Below are 16,929 nucleotides of genomic sequence, written 5' to 3' on the forward strand. Positions count from 1 at the left end.
TGCAAGAACAAAGTGCTCAATTGTCATATGGATGCGTGAACTAGACATTGAATTGAGAGTTGAGGTATGGGTGAAAACAGCGCCGAGTGCGACAAAGCCCAAGTTTGGGCTTGACCTGTGCATATGGCGCCGCCTCTTGACGAAATGTCAGGCTAATAGCCGGGGAGGAAACTAGGTTGGTCTTCGGTGCCAGGAATAAAATACTTAAAAGAGTTTCTGCTGGATCGAAACGCGATAGATCGAGCTGCTACAAAGTACATAGAGCAGAACTTACAAAAGCACCATGGAGTGGTACGCGCGAATAAAGAGGCAGAATAATAGCATTTACAATATCTGTTGCATTAATGCTGCGAAAATGTAGTCCAGGAAATGGAGACATGCCAGTAAGGGTGGGTATCCGTTAAAAAAGGTTTGACCGGAAGAAAAGAAGAACAATGAGGATAGTGTCGGCCAGGGTATAGAGCAAAACACCTCAAGTGTATGACCGTGGACAGTGGTAAGAGAACGTGAGCAGGTAGTGCAAGTAAAGCGGCACGATTATATAACCTAGTTGGTTAAAAAGACATCAAAGAGAGACAGAAAGGGAATGTGTTCAATATGTACAAGCCGGTCTAATATAATAGAGATAGGACCGGTGGATTGAGAGGACAATCATATCATCACTCGATGGCTAGTCGTCCGTCTGCCGGAAACTCATGGCATAGATTCTAATGAAGGAGGACAAGGTGGTTTCGTTACGCTTTGAGCTCGGCAGGGGATGGTTCGACGGGTCCGGTGGGAGTGGTGCTGCGCTTGGATGCGCCGTCCAACGGCTCAGTGGTCCCGTTAATGACGTCGCGGGTGAGTTCGACGTAGTCATACTATGCAAAAGTTAGTAGAGAGCGTTGACAGGTTCCGGGGGGACGTACAGCAAATTCGCCAATTTCGGCGTCATCGATACCAAGGACTTCATCTTCTTCCGGGACACGCAGGCTAAGGCCGGGGATCATGTTAATGATAAAGAGGATGATGCAGCTGCCGAAGAAGGAGTAAACCATGCCGGTGACGGAATCGGCAAGTTGGTAGCCGAGTTGGATGTAATTGTGGTTGATCCAGCCGCCGTCGATCTCGGTAGAGCCGTCCAGGTGGGCAATGTAGTCACTACATAGCATGTTAGTTGGATTAGCAAAAGAGTCAGATGGAAGGGCTTACGCTGCGAAGAGACCGGTCAGGAGGTTACCGACAAGACCACCAATACCGTGCACAGCGAAAATATCGAGAGCATCATCAACTCGGATGAGATACTTGACCTTAGTCGCGAAGTTGCAAGCAGCAGCGCCAACAACGCCGAAGATAAACGCAGCCCAGGGAGTCACGAAGCCAGAACCAGGGGTAATGGCAACAAGGCCGGAAATCACACCGGAACAGAAGCCAACGGTTGACCACTTTCTTTCCAGACGGTAATCGAGCAAGCACCAGGTGACACCACCTACAGAAGCAGCCAAGTTTGTCACTACAGCAGCCATCACAGCACGCAGATTAGCGCTCAAGGCAGAGCCGGCGTTGAAACCGAACCAGCCAACCCAAAGAAAGACGGTGCCAATCACAACATGGGTAACGTTGTGAGGGCGATAGTTGAGCTCATGAGTTCCGTGACCACGACGCTTGCCGAGCATCAAAGAGTAGGCCAGAGCCGTCGTACCGGAGACAATGTGGACTGGCGTGCCACCAGCAAAGTCCAAGCCTCCTAACTGGAAGACCCAACCGGAAGCGTTCCAGGTCCAGCATGCAACGGGGTCGTAGATGATGGTACTCCAGATAAAGACGAAAACCATGCAGGGCAGCATACGACCACGCTCTGCAACGGCACCGACGGCAAGTGCAACACTATCGTGCCATTAGCCTTAATTGAACTGCAATATTTTGGTATACTCACGTAATCGATGCAAACATTCCCTGGAAGACGGCAAACAGAAGATCGGGGACCTTGGTTGAGCCCACTGAAGGAGCGCCCAGGACACCCTTGAACCCAAAGTTATCCAAGTTACCAATGTATTTTCCGGCAGTGTGGGAAAAGGCCAACGAATAACCCCAGAAAAACCATTGGAATGAGACCACACCGATAGACATCAATGAAAGCCATATCAGGGAGAGGGCGGACTTCCGACGAGCGAGACCGGAGTAGAAGAATCTAATCAAGACGGATTGTCAGTCTTAGCAAATGAGGGAGGGTATGGTTGTTTCTTACCCTACACCCGGTATCATCAGAAGAACCAGCGCAGTTGAGGTAATAACCCATGCAATATCACCAGACTGGACGCTATTAGTAGAACCCAAGGATTAGGAGGTCGCAGTAACCCACGCTGTAGAAGATGTTGAGATCCTCCCTGAGGGAGTCTCCACCGTTCACGCCGGTTCCATTGTAAGCAACAGGGTATGTCGACATTGTGAAGCTGTAGTCGGCAAAGGTAATATGCGCCGGGTACCGTCGAGAAGGAGAGAAAAGAAGGTATCACAGTTAAGGATCCTACTGGTATCGGCCGGCCCCGTACTTTCTGGAAGGGACAGCCACGCAGGAGTAGATAGACTTAATATAGAGTGAGGACGCGCAAGAGCCCCAGTCAAGCCCGCAATGTCAGTTAAGGCAATGTGAAAAAAGAAAGTAGGTGAAAAAGAAAAGAGAGAGAATACGCATGAGGCGGGGGCAAACGCAGATGATAAATAACAATAGTCGGCCCTATAGTCTGACGCGAGAAGTGATCCTGATACCAGTCATATTGTCAGCGACGCCAGCTCCGTCTCCTTGCAATTCGACAGGCAGACTCTCACCTGGAAGTCACCCAACTGATCCACCTTCAGACGCTAGGCGCACGCCGACCCACGGCTTCATTGTGTCGGATGGCTTCTAGGCGTCACGGATATGAGCCAAGCCTGCCGGGTGAGTATGGCTATACGAGTTAACACGTCGTGATTGATTCGATTTCCGGCTCAGAGCCCGGATCTGTGGACGTCATCCGATCCAGAAACCGTCCTCCGGTCCAACGGGAGATAGCAGCTACTATCAGGGCAGATTCTCTCGAACCTGAGCTTGACGAAAATACGCCATGGGGGCCATGCACCTTCGGTGATTGGGTCAAAAGTGAGAGCTACGGCCTGTACAAAGTACTCACAGACCAGCTTGTCGGTAACGGACGATAAGGGACAAGGAGAGGATGAGGCGCTAGTCAGAGCACCCTGATGCACGAGATAACCTGAGATTGCGGTTTCACTGACTGATCGGCGAAAATAATGAGAATCCCGACAGAAAATATCAGGATAAGGCGCTTAACAACAAGAGTCCTAGCATGCTGGCGGAGCTGCGAAGGCTGCACCTAGGCACTAGTCTTGAACGGGGCTAGCGTTAGGTTATCTAACCGTTTCGGGGGCTGACAGATGTGCTGATTGGTCGATTTGCGAGGCTCGGGACTGGCTGGAGATAGGAGCTTGATAACGAACACCCCCGACCATCAACTGCATTTGCTTGCCTTCAATCTACCTGAGGCTCGGGGCTTTCCAGAGCAAGATGAGCAGCACTATCGAAATGAAACAACTTTGGCAGGATGATCATTAATAGTGTTAAGTTGACCTGTAATAGCACTGCCGGTCACCACTAACTAGAGGGAGAAGAACGCCCGACAACCCGGGATGAGTGCACAGTCCAGTATCTGGCTGCGACTCCAACGGTCCAACCTCCAACTCGTCCAGTGCCAACTCTGTGCATCCGAATTCTCGTGCGAGAGAACGTTCTCGACGCCACAAGTACCTGCATGGAGTATTCCTCGTGAGCGTGATCGAGCATCGTGGCCAGAGCCGAGTCCTGGGGCGCGTGTGAACCTTCCAGTAGAACCCCGGTCTGGGCGCCCCAGCTGTTATCTATGCGCCCCCAGCCAATCAGCACTGCTTGATGTTCCTTATCATCTTCGTTTCTTCAACAAATTGTTATTGAGTGCTCATGCCTGGGGGTTGATAGACAAGACCTTGGCCTTCGACAATCCCGCCAAGATCACAATACTCCGCCAGCGATCCAGTCTTCTGCTTCTGAGGGTCTATGATGCCATGATGATGGACAATTCATCTCTATAAAAGTATATCAATGCTCCCATCTGACACCCAAAACCAACCCCCCACCCAAAAAAAAGGGGAAAAAAAAGAAAAGAGAAGAGAAGAAAAGAAATAGCCATTTCGCTTCTGATTTAACATTCAATAGCGTAGCCCAGCTCCGTCTGATAAAGAGGGAGCGAGTTTTCTCGAGAAGCGTTGCCGCGATATAGATCGGGTAGGGCTGCGGGAGGACGGAGTAGGTGTTATGCACTATGGAGACTGGAGTCTCCACATTGATCAGGATGCGCGAACTCCAGTTCCCAGACCAAGCAATCGATTATTGAATATGATCAGCCAAATACCAGTTTTCAGATAAGTGCTCTGATAGCCGAGTCAGCCTGTAATCAGCAGAGTTTGAAGAGCGATCGCCGAGACTCGGCAGCGCTTGCACGTCTGGGAAGCTGCGCGGCCTCATAATTCGGCTCTAAAAGGTGCAACATCTTTAGCAGGCATACCGAGAGCCTGAAACGCAGAGCCCTGCTATGTTTTCCAATGGTCACAGTACCGACTCATGGGGGCCTGGCTACGAATGCCACACCGTTGTAGTCTTGAACATGAGCGATAGCCTTGCTCATCGCTCGCGAACCTCTGAGTCTCGCATGGCTATTTACAGAATAGACTTGAATTGGCGTATTCTCACGAGCCTTTGATTATTCCTGTCTAGAAAGAACAGATGCCTAATAACAGAAGCTCTGTCCTAAATAATAACGACCATCGACCTATGGGCAACCGTTATGCCTGATAAAATAAGCTTCTAGTGATCGGTCGAAACTACCGTAAGCTAGTCCCAATTGGTAATAGAGGACGGAAGATCATTATTGCGGGGCAGGTGCAAGCAACCGACACTCTCAAGCTGAGTGTTACCAACTTACCATCTCCTTATTGCTCTTGTCGAAACAGTCACTTGCTGTGACACTGTTGGCATCATCTTTACAGGAGAGTTTGTAACTTACAGAGTTTTGGATGCGCTTGCCCGGTCATTATTCGAAATGATTTAGCTGCGATTGTATGGATGTAGGTTTATTTTCCCGCATCTCAGAATCAGCGCCTCGACAGAAACCTAGAGATGGAACGCGGTGGTACCGCAAGCCTTGTACCCATTGCTCCCGCGCCAACGTGACCACCACATGTTGGTGTCCGTAATAATCCTCTCACAGGGCTGGCCAAAATGCGCTTCAATTGTCAAACCTGTGTGCGCAAAAAGATCAAATGTGACAGAGTCGCCCCAACATGTTCGAGCTGCGGCAAAGCAAAGCTTGAGTGCGTCTACCAAGCTCCACCACCACGGGCAAAGAGGAAGCGAAGCCAGTCCGAGGATGTATATGCGCGTCTGGCACGGTACGAACGTATTTTGCAGGACAACAATCTTCTCCCTTCAGAGCCCGGATCGTGTAAGGACTCCTGCGAAGAGAGCTCAACATCAATGACGGGCACGTCCGGTCAACTCCTGTTGGACAATGGACAATCTCGTTATATTAACAGTGTTCTTCTCGATACCGTAGAAGGAGGGCTGTGTCAACTGTCGGATTTGGAGCACGATGATATCCAGGATGACTTCGGGCCCAATGAGAACGCTTCGTCTGGACTAGAAGCAGCTTGTGCAATTTTAGGGGCTATAAGAGGGAGTCCTCAGAGTCTCATCGAACAACACCCTAGTTATGAGCAGGCTACGAAGCTCTGGGGCGTATACATACAGAACGTTGAGCCTTTGTGTAAGGTTCTCCATGTTCCTACTGTTGTGAAAATGGTCAACACAGTCTCAAAACAACCGGCCATGGCTTCAAAGAGCGATGAATGTTTGCTTTTTGTGATCTACTATTTTGCTGTGTTCTCTATGTCAGATGCTGAATGTCTACAAGAATTTAATACATCGAGAGCCCGTTTATTGTCAAGATTTCGGACCGCTTTTTTTCAGGCCTTAGTGAATGCGTCGTGGCTGAAGACCGCGTCAATTACAGTACTTCAGGCCTACACACTTTTCCTCATCTCTATGCGCACTCAACTCGACTCTAATACGTTTTGGATCTTGACAGGCGTCGCCGTTCGCCTTTCTCAGCGCATGGGGCTTCATCGTGACGGTGAAACCCTTGGATTGCCTCCATTCGAGGTTCAGATGCGCCGGCGGCTATTTTGGCAATTGCTTCCACTCGACGGCTATGCAGGCCAGGTTTCTGGCACCGGGATTTCCATAGCGCCAAATAGCTGGGATACTAAGCAACCGCTGAATATCAGCGATGATCAGATTTTTCCTGGCATGACACAACAACCTAAAGAGCTGAGATGTGCTTCGGAAATGATATTTTGCTTGTCTCGGATCGAATTGTCCAATTTTTATACTCGGACTGGGGTCAAAATGAAGGAGATTGGTGCTTCTATAGAGTTCAAAGACGCAGAGGAAATAGAGAGGCTCATTAACGAGGTCGAAGATTCGATCGAGACAAGGTTCCTTCGATACTGCGATATAGTGAACCCTTTACACATATTGACCACGGGGATTGTACGGTCTGCCACCAACGCCGTCCGGTTACGTGCTCGAATGCCACTGCTGATGAAGGGAACCATTACTGACGCGCAAAGGCGTGACACTTGCACGCTCGCAGAAAAGATACTCGACACAAATAACGCCATTTACGGGAATCCAGCCATAAGGAAGTTCCGATGGCAAACGCAAGCTTTCTTCTTGTGGGATGCCTTGCTCTGTATCCTGCGTAATCTGGCACTCGCTGGATTTTACTCTCCTTCGGAACTAGACTCCGTGTGGAATAAGATTATCGAAATCTACCGCAATCACGAAGAGCTTGTCATAAGCAGAAGAGCCCTTCATACTACAATTGGCAAGGAGACCCTTAAAGCTTGGGATGCCAATCCTCCAAGTAATTCATCCCCAGAGCCGTCCTTCATAGTTACACTTCGTGCAAAACACGAAGAGAAAGTCGGCAAGCGGCAAGAGAGCATTAACGGAATGGTACTAGGCAGTTTCGCACATGTTTCTATTCTTGACGACCTTTTCAGCACCGCCAGCGACCCATACTTGGATCTTGATAGCGGCTTCACTCTCGACTCTTCGGACTGGGCTGCCTGGGATCAGCTGAGCCGAGGGCCAATATGACCGGAATCTGAATTGTTCAATGACTCTTACACGTTCACAGAACATGATTTGCGTCTGTTATACCAGGGCAAGATCCTGATTTTGGGCGAAATCGAGCGCTTTGTGCATCCCGCGGCCGAGTTCTCTTGGTTGCAATGAAGAGACCTCAACGGTTAGGACAGTCATTTACTGAATATATGCAAGCAGTCTTATTTGCTGGGAGTGGCAAAACAATTGCGTTCATGTCCGCTGCCATGAACGGAAGAGCTGATACTATCCGAAACTCCCATTCAGAACGGGCCCGAGCCCGGGCCCGACGCTCTGTGATTGGCTGCGTGAAGAAGTATACTAGCTATATAAATCAGACGAAGCCAACAGCAAAAATCAGGATCTCTACATTAGCCATAATATATATCACGAAATGAGACATCAAGACTCCAGGACAATCGATCAGGGGCCTCCGCCGTCGCTGGAGAAGGCAGACCTTGAAAATGGCGGAGCGACATCCCTCAACGCTGAAGCCCACGCCCAAGCCCAAGCCGAAGATCCAAATCTCGTTACTTGGAGCGGGCCGGATGACCCAGAGGACCCCAGGAACTGGCCCAACAGTATGAAATGGAGAAACACGTGGACCGTGTCTTTGTTCGTCTTCATTTCGCCTGTCTCGTCGTCAATGATCGCCCCCGCCATGCAAAATCTCGGCAGTGATCTAGGGATGCAGACCGACATTGAGATATATCTTTCTATGGCCATATTCATTCTCGCCTATGCAATTGGTCCTATATTCTTTGGGCCGGCGTCGGAACTTTACGGTCGTGTGCGTCTGCTGCAGATCAGCAACATTTGGTACCTAGCCTGGAACTTGGGATGCGGTTTCGCCAATACCAAGGCTCAGCTCTTTGCGTTTCGTTTTCTTGCGGGTATTGGTGGCAGTGCACCGCTGGCTATTGGAGGAGGTGCAGTCGGGTATGAGGATTCCAATATGAGAACTTCAGTCGAAACTTCCCCTCACTAATCTGTCTTGCAGTGACATGTGGAGCGCCGAAGAACGCGGCAAGGCCATGGGCGTTTACACTCTTGGACCGCTCCTTGGGCCCGTCGTCGGACCTATTGCTGGAGGCTTTATCGCTGAGTACACAACATGGCGCTGGGTTTTCTGGGCAAGCTCTGCCGCGGCCGTTGGCATTCAGTTGGCCGGGTTTCTTTGGTTGCGCGAGTGTCACCCAGCAACCCTACTACAAAAGCGCCGGGATTGTCTTGTCAAAGAAACTGGCAATGAGAATTTTCACGTCGAAGAGAGGGCTGAAGCACTCACTCATAAGCTCCTTCACGCCTTCAAGCGTCCGGTTCTGCTATTCATAACCCAGCCCATCGTCACCTGCATGGCCGTCTACATGGCCTACATTTTCGGAGTAACGTACCTCATGCTCGCAACATTCCCGGATATCTGGACTAAGGTCTACGACGAAACCCTTAGCATCAGCAGCGTCAATTATGTGTCCATCGCACTCGGCTCCTTCACCGGCCTCTTCCTCAACCTCAAGTTTATCGACCGCATCTACCGAGTCCTCAAAGCGCGCAACAACAATATCGGCAAGCCCGAGTTCCGCATGCCGGCTCTAGCACTTGGCTCCATAATCAGTACCATCGGCCTCTTCTGGTACGGCTGGAGCATAGGGACCACGCATTGGATTATGCCTGATATCGGCGCTGCGATCTTCGCTGCGGGGACTATCTCTTGCCTGCAGGGGATGCAGACGTACATTGTCGACAGCTATCAGACCTACGCTGCGAGCGCAATGGCAGCATGTGCAATTCTCCGCAGTCTGGCAGGTTTTTCGTTTCCGCTCTTTGCACCGTATATGTATCAGTCTTTGGGATATCGGTGGGGAACTAGTGTGTTGGCTTTCGTTACGATAGGTATTGGGTGGACGGCGCCGTTTGGGTTTTGGTATTTTGGGCCGATGCTAAGGGCTGTTTCTAGATATGCTTCTGGCTAGGCAAGTAAGCTGGCTACCGCCAATTTGGCTACAACTGACGTATTTCTGGGAAACTTGGATATAGCAGTTGAAACACTAACGCCACACTTTATAGCCTGTGGTAGGAGAAAACTGTAATTGGCTTAGTACAGAGCAGATAAGGCCCTATATACGACTCCTATTTCTTCATTAAACATGACATGGTCATTGCTTTCGAGGGTACTTTCGTTCTTTTTATCATATTTCGTTCTTTTATCATAAACTAGTCAGTTCATCTGTGATTTGCGAGTAGTGGATCCGCGGCCTGTACTCTGTAGTCCGTTTAGCCCATAACTTATACACGGCGATTTCTATTATAATGACTGATGTTTGCCACATGCGTCCCATACGTTTTAACCTGGTTATTACTGTGCATTGAATTTTCCTCGGTTTTCTATGGATTGTTGTCGCCACACGGTGCACCGCCACAGCTGGCTGGCAGCTTGGCGTCTCGATCGCCTCCAACTTTCTCTTGGATTACCCATCGAGACCACCACCAAGCTATGGATCCTCAAGCGGTCCACGAATACCAGCTCATGGAGCAACCGGACGCGGGACAAATAGATTCCGATGGATCCGGTTCATCTGATGATATTCTAAATCCCCCGTACGTTGTTCGACCCGGTCCAATTGTCGGCGAACCCTACGACACCCAAATGTCCTCGCCCAACGCTGGCCTCCCCTCCTCTCCCCCTCAGACTCATCCTTCCCTCAGTTCCTGGGCCCCTGCTACTCCAGCACGTCCCCGCGGTGCTAGTGTTGGCGCACCAGCTTTCGATAAAATGTCTTCACCAGCCGTCGAAGGAACGCCACTCGTTGAGCGCGAGCTTCGAATGCAACAGCGCCCTAGTCACCCTGCCAGAACTCCTTCCAATACTTATGCACCGCAGCGACGGCCTCCCCCATACATTAGCTTTCAAGACGACCGCCAGCGGTCGTCGTCTAACAAGCGAACCCCGAGACGGAATCCGGACGCTCAGTATCGAGCACAGGAGAAAGCGTACGTCCAACGCATCCGTGAAGATCCGCAAGGATGGTACAGCCGGTTCGAAGATACCGGGATGGGTGTAACTGGTGATGCCTCTGACCTTGAGGATCCTTCGCCCTCCTCGGAATTGCCGTTTGAGGATGATGCGTACGATCCTGACATTCAGCTTTTCATTGCCGATGATAACCAGCCTTCAATGGAGGAGCTTAAGAATCCCAAGAACCAGGAACGGCTTGAGTGGCATTCTATGTTGGCTTCGGTGTTGAAAGGCGATGTCGTTAAGCAGGAGAAGCAGCGGTTACTTGGTTCCGCAGAGCCCAATCGATCAGCGGCTCAGAACCATGCAATCTGGCTTGGTGTTCGAGCTAGGATATGTGGCCGGAGCTTGACACTGCAACGGAAGCTCATTGAGGATGCAAGATCTGGTCTCGGGCCTATCATCGAAAATATCATCAATTTCGAGATTAAAGGTGAGACGGAGATTGGGAAATCGCCTATCAAGCAAGTAGAGGATATTGTTGAGCGAATTGGGAAATGTGAGGCACTTTATCCAACTCATAAAGAGCTTGAAACAGCGCATCCTCGCGTTGCTTCGGAAGAGTACTGCTCTAGTCGCGATGCTGTGTTCGCCTGGCATAACACTACCATTCTGATCAATACGGAGCTTGCTATTTTGCAGAAGTGGGTCGGGAATGCCGAGCTTGACTTTAGCAAAGCTGGATTGAAGCCTGCTAATAGTGATCTCTCCGATGAATCATCCTTTCTTGATCGTATCATGAAAGAGGACGGTCTCAAAACCCTTCAAGGGGAGCACAACATGCTGAATGGCATTGGGGCGGTGATCCAGAAGGCGAAGAATACTTTGATAGAGAACGCAACTTCTTTCGCCAAACGACATTTGCCACCTTACATCGAAGAACTTCTCATCCTCATCAACTTCCCTTCCCGTTTGATCCAAGAGATTATCCGCGTTCGGCTATCGTACGCACGGAATATGAAGGACCCAGCACAGCAATCCCCCATCCTGGTTGACCAGATGATTACGCAGTTCCAGATTCTGATGAGAGCTGCCGTAGATATCAAGCAACGGTATCTTGATATCGCCCGACCGGAACCGGGCTGGGATCTTCCACCCTGCATCGACGAAAGCTTTGATAGTGTAGTGCTCGATGCTTTGCGATACTACTTTCGGCTACTCAATTGGAAGTTGCAAGCAAACAAGAACACGTTTAAAGAGGCGGAAATTCTGGAGCAGGAATGGGATTTCTGTAACGGAATCGGTCGTCAGCTTGATAGTGGTGATATTGAAGTTGCGGAGCAGTTTAGGTAAGGCGAACACTGTCCCACATAGTGCTATTATGCTAACTTATACAGTGTCTTGACTGCTAGGGCTATTCATCGCTTGCTAATTCATTTTGAGCGCGAGCTGCATGTCCAGGAGGACGAAGACCCGGTCGAGCTGGATAAACGATTTAAAGGTATCCTGGATTCAACTCGTATTCGGCAACGGAAGCTTTACCGATTTTCTCGGTTTTTGCGCCAATTATTCGAAAACGCCTCTGAATATAATCTTCCGGCGGACATCTCATGGGACTTTTTTGAAGCCCTGTTTGTGTCGGATCACTTTCTTATCAAATCCAATGCGTCCTCCGCTCAGAAGGGTGTTTATTATTTTGCGCATCCTGCGCTCTGGAACCGTCCAGATGAGATTGCGGCTATTCTCGGAACATCATTCCGCGAAGAGGAGGTCGGGAAAGAGCTGACCCATGTGCCATATGTGCTTGCTGTTCGTCCTGAAAAGCCGTTGTCGTGGGCGGGCAAAGAGATGCAGGCTGAGCTAGTTGAGCAACCCACCGACTTGCGGCTTGGGAAGCTACGTCTTATCGTTGAGGGATCACAGCAGCGCCTAGTCAACGCGAGGCTTGAACTAACTCACTTAACTGGCATTCAACTCGACATGGCCATTGAGCAACGTGCAAACCTCAGTCGTGTCAACGCCGAACTCAATAGGATCAAGAAGATATCGTTCAAACTCTCCATGACTATTATGGACAGCGTCGCGATTCTTAGAAGACAGTTAAGGGAGAAAGGCGTGGAAAACACCGAACTCATTCAGGCATGCTACGCCTTCGCGACAGAATTCGGTAAACGTTCATCGAACGTTGATCCAAACCGACGTGCAATGAACAGTGCTAGACTGGCAGAGTTATCTTTAGACTGGGTCTCATTCATTTGTGATGATTGTGATGCTGCTGACCGGAAAACCTTCAAGTGGGCCGTGGCTGCCCTTGAGTTTGCGATGGCCATAACGTCCAGCAGACATCTTCTTTCAATGGACGATGCACATTTTGCACGATTGCGGCAGAAAGTGGCAGGCTGTATGTCGCTACTTATCTCTCACTTTGATATCATGGGCGCACGGTCGTCACGTGCAGCCCAGGCTGAGAAGCAACGTATGGATGAAAGCGCTCGTTCCTGGAAGATTGGCGCTGGCCGAATCCTTACTGACGAGGAAGCCATGAGGCTCGTTCGTGAGCAGCGTCTCATAAGCCTGAATGCCATTGAGGAAGGTCGGGTTGAGGCAGATGCCAAACGTCAGGCTCTAGGAAGGGTCCTTGAAGGAACAAACGAGGCTGATAAATCTCTCGCGGTGTTGTCTTCGTCGGCGACGAACGTAACATTACGTTGGCAGCAGGGTCAGTACATTGGTGGTGGTACATTTGGGTCCGTCTACGCTGCGATCAATTTGGACAGCAACTACCTCATGGCAGTTAAGGAGATTCGTTTGCAAGACCCACAGCTTATTCCTAAGATCTCGCAACAAATCCGTGACGAGATGGGTGTCCTAGAAGTCTTGGATCATCCCAACATCGTCTCATACCATGGCATTGAGGTCCATCGCGACAAGGTGTACATCTTCATGGAATACTGCTCCGGTGGATCCCTTGCCACCCTCCTTGAGCATGGCCGTGTCGAAGACGAGACGGTTATCATGGTCTACGCCCTCCAACTTTTAGAAGGTTTAGCATATCTCCACCAATCCGGAATCGTGCACCGAGACATCAAGCCCGAAAATATCCTGCTTGACCACAACGGCATCATCAAGTACGTAGATTTCGGAGCAGCCAAGATTATCGCTCGTCACGGCAAAACTCTCCTGCCTATGGACGCCCTCGGCAACGGAGGAAACAAAGATGGCATTAACCCTAAAGACAACCAGGTCGCACCCAACCGGGGCAAGAACCAGAAAACCATGACCGGAACTCCCATGTATATGTCCCCGGAAGTCATTCGCGGCGACACCAGCAAGCTCGTCCACCGCCAGGGTGCCGTCGACATCTGGTCCTTGGGCTGTGTTATCCTGGAAATGGCCACGGGCCGTCGTCCCTGGTCGAGCCTGGACAACGAGTGGGCTATCATGTACAATATTGCCCAGGGCAATCAGCCAGCGCTGCCGTCCCGCGATCAACTCAGCGATTTGGGCATCGACTTCCTCCGTCGCTGTTTCGAATGTGATCCCATGAAACGGCCAACCGCGGCGGAACTGCTCCAGCACGAATGGATCGTCTCGATCCGTCAGCAGGTTGTGATCGAGACGCCTACGCCGAGTAGCGAGCATAGCGGTAGCATCAGCAGTTCGAACTCGGGAAGTCGACATAACTCGACGTATATGTAACGCTACGCTATGCCTTATCCTTTTCTGCTGGTACTCCGCTCTTTTTTCTCTGTTACGACGCTTTAATCGCTCTTCACCATGTCCGCAAGATACCCGTACCAATCTACACTCTCCATGTGTTCACGCCTGCTCCGCCATTGATTTGCTCTTGATCTTAACGACTACGACACCGTCCGTCGAAAATGATACCCCGTCTCTCCGGCTTCACAACCCCAAATAAGCATGATACTCCACAATTATTGCAATCTACCAGCCAAGAACACTTCATTCTTACCAAGCTTTGGTCTTTTGCTTTTCATCATTTTAGTCAATGGAGTTAACTACTATCATCACTTATGACACATTCTTCTATTAGCAATATATATGCTACACTTGTGTTGGCAACCTCATTCTCTTTCTACCGTTATGTTGTATCCAGAATTATCATCGTTCTTTTGTTCTCGAACGCTGATGCTCAAGTCAATTCCTTGGCTCTCTTTTCTTCCAGCTTTCCTATCTATTATCCAAAGCATTCAGACGAGATAAGGTAGGTCCTCTCAAAACAATTCTCTTTGAAGTGATTCATTCTCTCTCTAGTACAGTATAATAATTCGTAAGATATCACTGTAGCAGTCTTCCAAAAAGTCGACTGGAGGTCTAGTCGGCCAAGCAGTTCGAGTCTGAAGTACATACAGTACTAGTCTTATAAGTTCACCTTATACTACCCATATTGTATACTTGTAACTATAGCAGGCGGAGTCCGTTCCGATATCGCAGCATGTAATTCGGCGCTGGTCGTCATTTTGACAGTTCGCTGGGTCTGACCTTGTGGTGAAAGTCGAAGGGAACAGGATCAGGACAATGAGCATCTTCTACTTTAGTCAGATCTTGAGGTATACGTGAAACTCAAGGGATCCTCCGATGTATGTATGTGCACCGCGTATCCGACGGTAAGCAATAAAACAGAAGTTTTATAAGAACGCATAACGTAGAGCGTAGAACGTAACGCGGGTAGCAAAACATGTGTCCGGATAGCCTGCAACCGGGAAGGCATGCTGGATTGCAATAATCAAACACTAAAGCTGAGTGGTGACTCGAAGATGAAAGAAGAAAAAGAGGGGGACGTAGTCAGGACGTGCACGCATAGACAGACCATATATGGAAAAGATCGAACGCAAAGAAATGGCAACGCCATTGGGTCAGACGCGGTGGATCAGAATGAAGCATCTTACCGAGTCAACTGGGGACGAAGAGATATAATGATGGGGTGGGAAGAGTATCGGAGACTTTCAGCAAAGGTAGAATTAACACAAGTGACCTGACAACCAATTAAACGCCAATTCAAAGACATCATGATAAAACATAAATGGTCGAGAGAAGACCGAAGAGCGGCACTCATAGGAGAGTAGAAGTACGCGTGTATGCCTAAGTGGCGAAATACTGGGACGAATCTTCGATGAAGGTCGAGACGTGAGGACGACGTTATATAATAACGGTAAGAGGCGGAGTGGCATAACGGCGAGGAGGTACTAAATGCTCTGAACAAACCCCCGCTGAGTCACTCAATAACCAAATTGACCGAAACGAATTAGCGGAATTCAATGGCGGGGGTACAGCCGTGATTTTCAACGTGTTTGAGGTCCAACTGCTGATACCTGCAATTACCATTAATATCTCCAGGCAAAAGCTGTGGCAATATACTCACTTCTCGCTCTTTGCATGAAAGTATATACCGGAAACGGTCCCTTCCACTTGGTTGAAGCAGATGTAATAAAAACCTTCAAAGCTAGCGCCGGAGATCGTCCGTACACGATGGTCCGGAACGAGGAAATGTTCCTTCCAACGCATGAAAATGTGGTCACGCTCAGCAAAATCCCAATACGTGAAGTCGGACCTCTTCGCTTGTTTGGCCAACGGTCGCCAAGCCGGAAACCTTGCCCAGTGAAGCATGTCGGTCTTCTCTGAAGCACCCCATGATTCGTTTCGGGTCTTGAAGGTGTGCTTCGTACCGATGATCTCTCCCTCGAAGAAGGTTGTCAAAGTAGGATGGTCCTCGGTAAGACCTGCAAGGATGACAAAGTCAATCGCAACTCTTTGATAGGAAGACTGGGTTCATCTACAAACCTTGAATACGGAGATAACCGCAAAGGTAAGACTCAGCCATGTCCACGTGCTTGATTTCCACATCGACATTATAGACCTGTCGATCTGACTGCTGTGTGCCAGTGAACTTGCTACCCGGTCGCAAGAAAGATGAAGTATAATTGGGAAGAAGCTGGTGCATGTTAGCTAACCTCACATAAAATTGCCACTTTAAATTTGATTGCCTCATACACGTATGTTGGAAAATTCGTAACTCAGTAATGATGCGTTAGGCGACGAGGTCACCGCTGAAGAAGAGTTGGCAGAGCGTCTAGACGGGCTCATCCTTCCCATGGCGCGTTCATCTTCCGCCCTAGACATACTGCTGGGAGAAGCACTAGTATCCATCTCCACCTTCAACGGCTCCGAATCCGCACGGGCGATCGCATCATCCGCCCGCGACAACGCAGGCTGCGGCGAAACAACGCCTGGGGAAAGAGCATTGTCGGGAGTCGAGTCACGTTCGGTCACAGAGGCGGACTCCAGCTCTTGCCTCCAGGACGGCAACGGCTCCGGAGGACAGGTCGTGCGAGCGGAAATCTCCTGGATGACCGACGTGGCAGTCAAGCTAGACGTGCTGTCACTCGGAGTCGGCATTGAGACGAGTTAACGAGGGGATGACATCGGATCGAACTGACTGTTGGATGGGTGGCGAACGAAAGAAGACGAGTGAACAGCCAGACAATGCATACAAGGAGCACAAAGACGAGTGAAAGAGTTTGTTGAGGTTGGCCAGAAGGAGTGAGGGGTTTCGGATCTGCAAGAAAGTAGAAGAGGATTTAGACTAGGGGCAGTAAAGGCAATAGAGAGACCAGGGAATAGAGGGACTGATCATGGAGTGACAGAGCAGTGAGCGCAGGCCTCCCTCTGCCCAAAAAGGATAGGCCGATCATTGGCCGCGGTGGCCGCAGTGGCCGCT

At 49.9% G+C, this 16,929-nt stretch overlaps 6 protein-coding genes across 6 annotated transcripts; 4 read left to right on the plus strand and 2 right to left on the minus strand.

Moving 5' to 3' along the window:
• Window positions 1-428: 428 nt before the first annotated feature.
• Window positions 429-2,548, minus strand: BDW70DRAFT_1721 (ammonium permease MEP2). The gene is made up of 6 exons (XM_073743409.1): window positions 2,342-2,548; window positions 2,228-2,292; window positions 1,916-2,170; window positions 1,192-1,866; window positions 909-1,140; window positions 429-860 (listed from the first exon to the last, which is right to left on the minus strand). Exons 1-6 carry the CDS (start codon window positions 2,423-2,425, stop codon window positions 735-737), a joined length of 1,437 nt encoding a protein of 478 aa, XP_073601043.1. The 5' UTR covers window positions 2,426-2,548; the 3' UTR covers window positions 429-734.
• Window positions 2,549-3,507: 959 nt separating this feature from the next.
• Window positions 3,508-4,116, plus strand: BDW70DRAFT_125633 (uncharacterized protein). Its single transcript, XM_073734914.1, has 2 exons — window positions 3,508-3,593; window positions 3,646-4,116. The coding sequence occupies exons 1-2, from the start codon at window positions 3,579-3,581 to the stop codon at window positions 4,099-4,101; spliced, it is 471 nt and encodes a 156-aa protein (XP_073601044.1). The 5' UTR covers window positions 3,508-3,578; the 3' UTR covers window positions 4,102-4,116.
• Window positions 4,117-5,018: 902 nt separating this feature from the next.
• On the plus strand, window positions 5,019-7,443 carry BDW70DRAFT_165504 (putative C6 transcription factor). The gene has a single exon (XM_073741766.1). It carries the CDS (start codon window positions 5,288-5,290, stop codon window positions 7,226-7,228), a length of 1,941 nt encoding a protein of 646 aa, XP_073601045.1. The 5' UTR covers window positions 5,019-5,287; the 3' UTR covers window positions 7,229-7,443.
• Window positions 7,444-7,628: 185 nt separating this feature from the next.
• Window positions 7,629-9,207, plus strand: BDW70DRAFT_154926 (MFS transporter; the record flags this gene model as incomplete). Its single annotated transcript, XM_073739941.1, has 2 exons — window positions 7,629-8,173; window positions 8,235-9,207. 2 exons carry the CDS (start codon window positions 7,629-7,631, stop codon window positions 9,205-9,207), a joined length of 1,518 nt encoding a protein of 505 aa, XP_073601046.1.
• Window positions 9,208-9,729: 522 nt separating this feature from the next.
• On the plus strand, window positions 9,730-14,432 carry sskB (putative MAP kinase kinase kinase SskB). The gene is made up of 2 exons (XM_073734915.1): window positions 9,730-11,539; window positions 11,588-14,432. The coding sequence occupies exons 1-2, from the start codon at window positions 9,762-9,764 to the stop codon at window positions 13,887-13,889; spliced, it is 4,080 nt and encodes a 1,359-aa protein (XP_073601047.1). The 5' UTR covers window positions 9,730-9,761; the 3' UTR covers window positions 13,890-14,432.
• Window positions 14,433-15,456: 1,024 nt separating this feature from the next.
• BDW70DRAFT_154928 (vacuolar import and degradation protein-domain-containing protein) lies at window positions 15,457-16,607 on the minus strand (the record flags this gene model as incomplete). Its single annotated transcript, XM_073739942.1, has 4 exons — window positions 15,457-15,523; window positions 15,574-15,931; window positions 15,993-16,143; window positions 16,203-16,607. The coding sequence occupies 4 exons, from the start codon at window positions 16,605-16,607 to the stop codon at window positions 15,457-15,459; spliced, it is 981 nt and encodes a 326-aa protein (XP_073601048.1).
• Between the last annotated feature and the right edge of the window lie 322 nt (window positions 16,608-16,929).

Source organism: Aspergillus foveolatus (genome assembly GCF_047715535.1).
Source record: "Aspergillus foveolatus strain CBS 279.81 unplaced genomic scaffold BDW70scaffold_1, whole genome shotgun sequence".
NCBI lineage: Eukaryota > Fungi > Ascomycota > Eurotiomycetes > Eurotiales > Aspergillaceae > Aspergillus > Aspergillus foveolatus.

Coding starts and splice junctions, on each gene's coding strand:
- BDW70DRAFT_1721 (XM_073743409.1), bottom strand. CDS start 2,425: ATGTCGACATACCCTGTTGCTTACAATGGAACCGGCGTGAACGGTGGA. Junction 2,293..2,341: donor ATCTCAACATCTTCTACAGC/GTGGGTTACTGC, acceptor AATAGCGTCCAG/TCTGGTGATATTGCATGGGT. Junction 1,141..1,191: donor CTGACCGGTCTCTTCGCAGC/GTAAGCCCTTCC, acceptor CATGCTATGTAG/TGACTACATTGCCCACCTGG.
- sskB (XM_073734915.1), top strand. CDS start 9,762: ATGGAGCAACCGGACGCGGGACAAATAGATTCCGATGGATCCGGTTCA. Junction 11,540..11,587: donor GAAGTTGCGGAGCAGTTTAG/GTAAGGCGAACA, acceptor TAACTTATACAG/TGTCTTGACTGCTAGGGCTA.
- BDW70DRAFT_165504 (XM_073741766.1), top strand. CDS start 5,288: ATGCGCTTCAATTGTCAAACCTGTGTGCGCAAAAAGATCAAATGTGAC.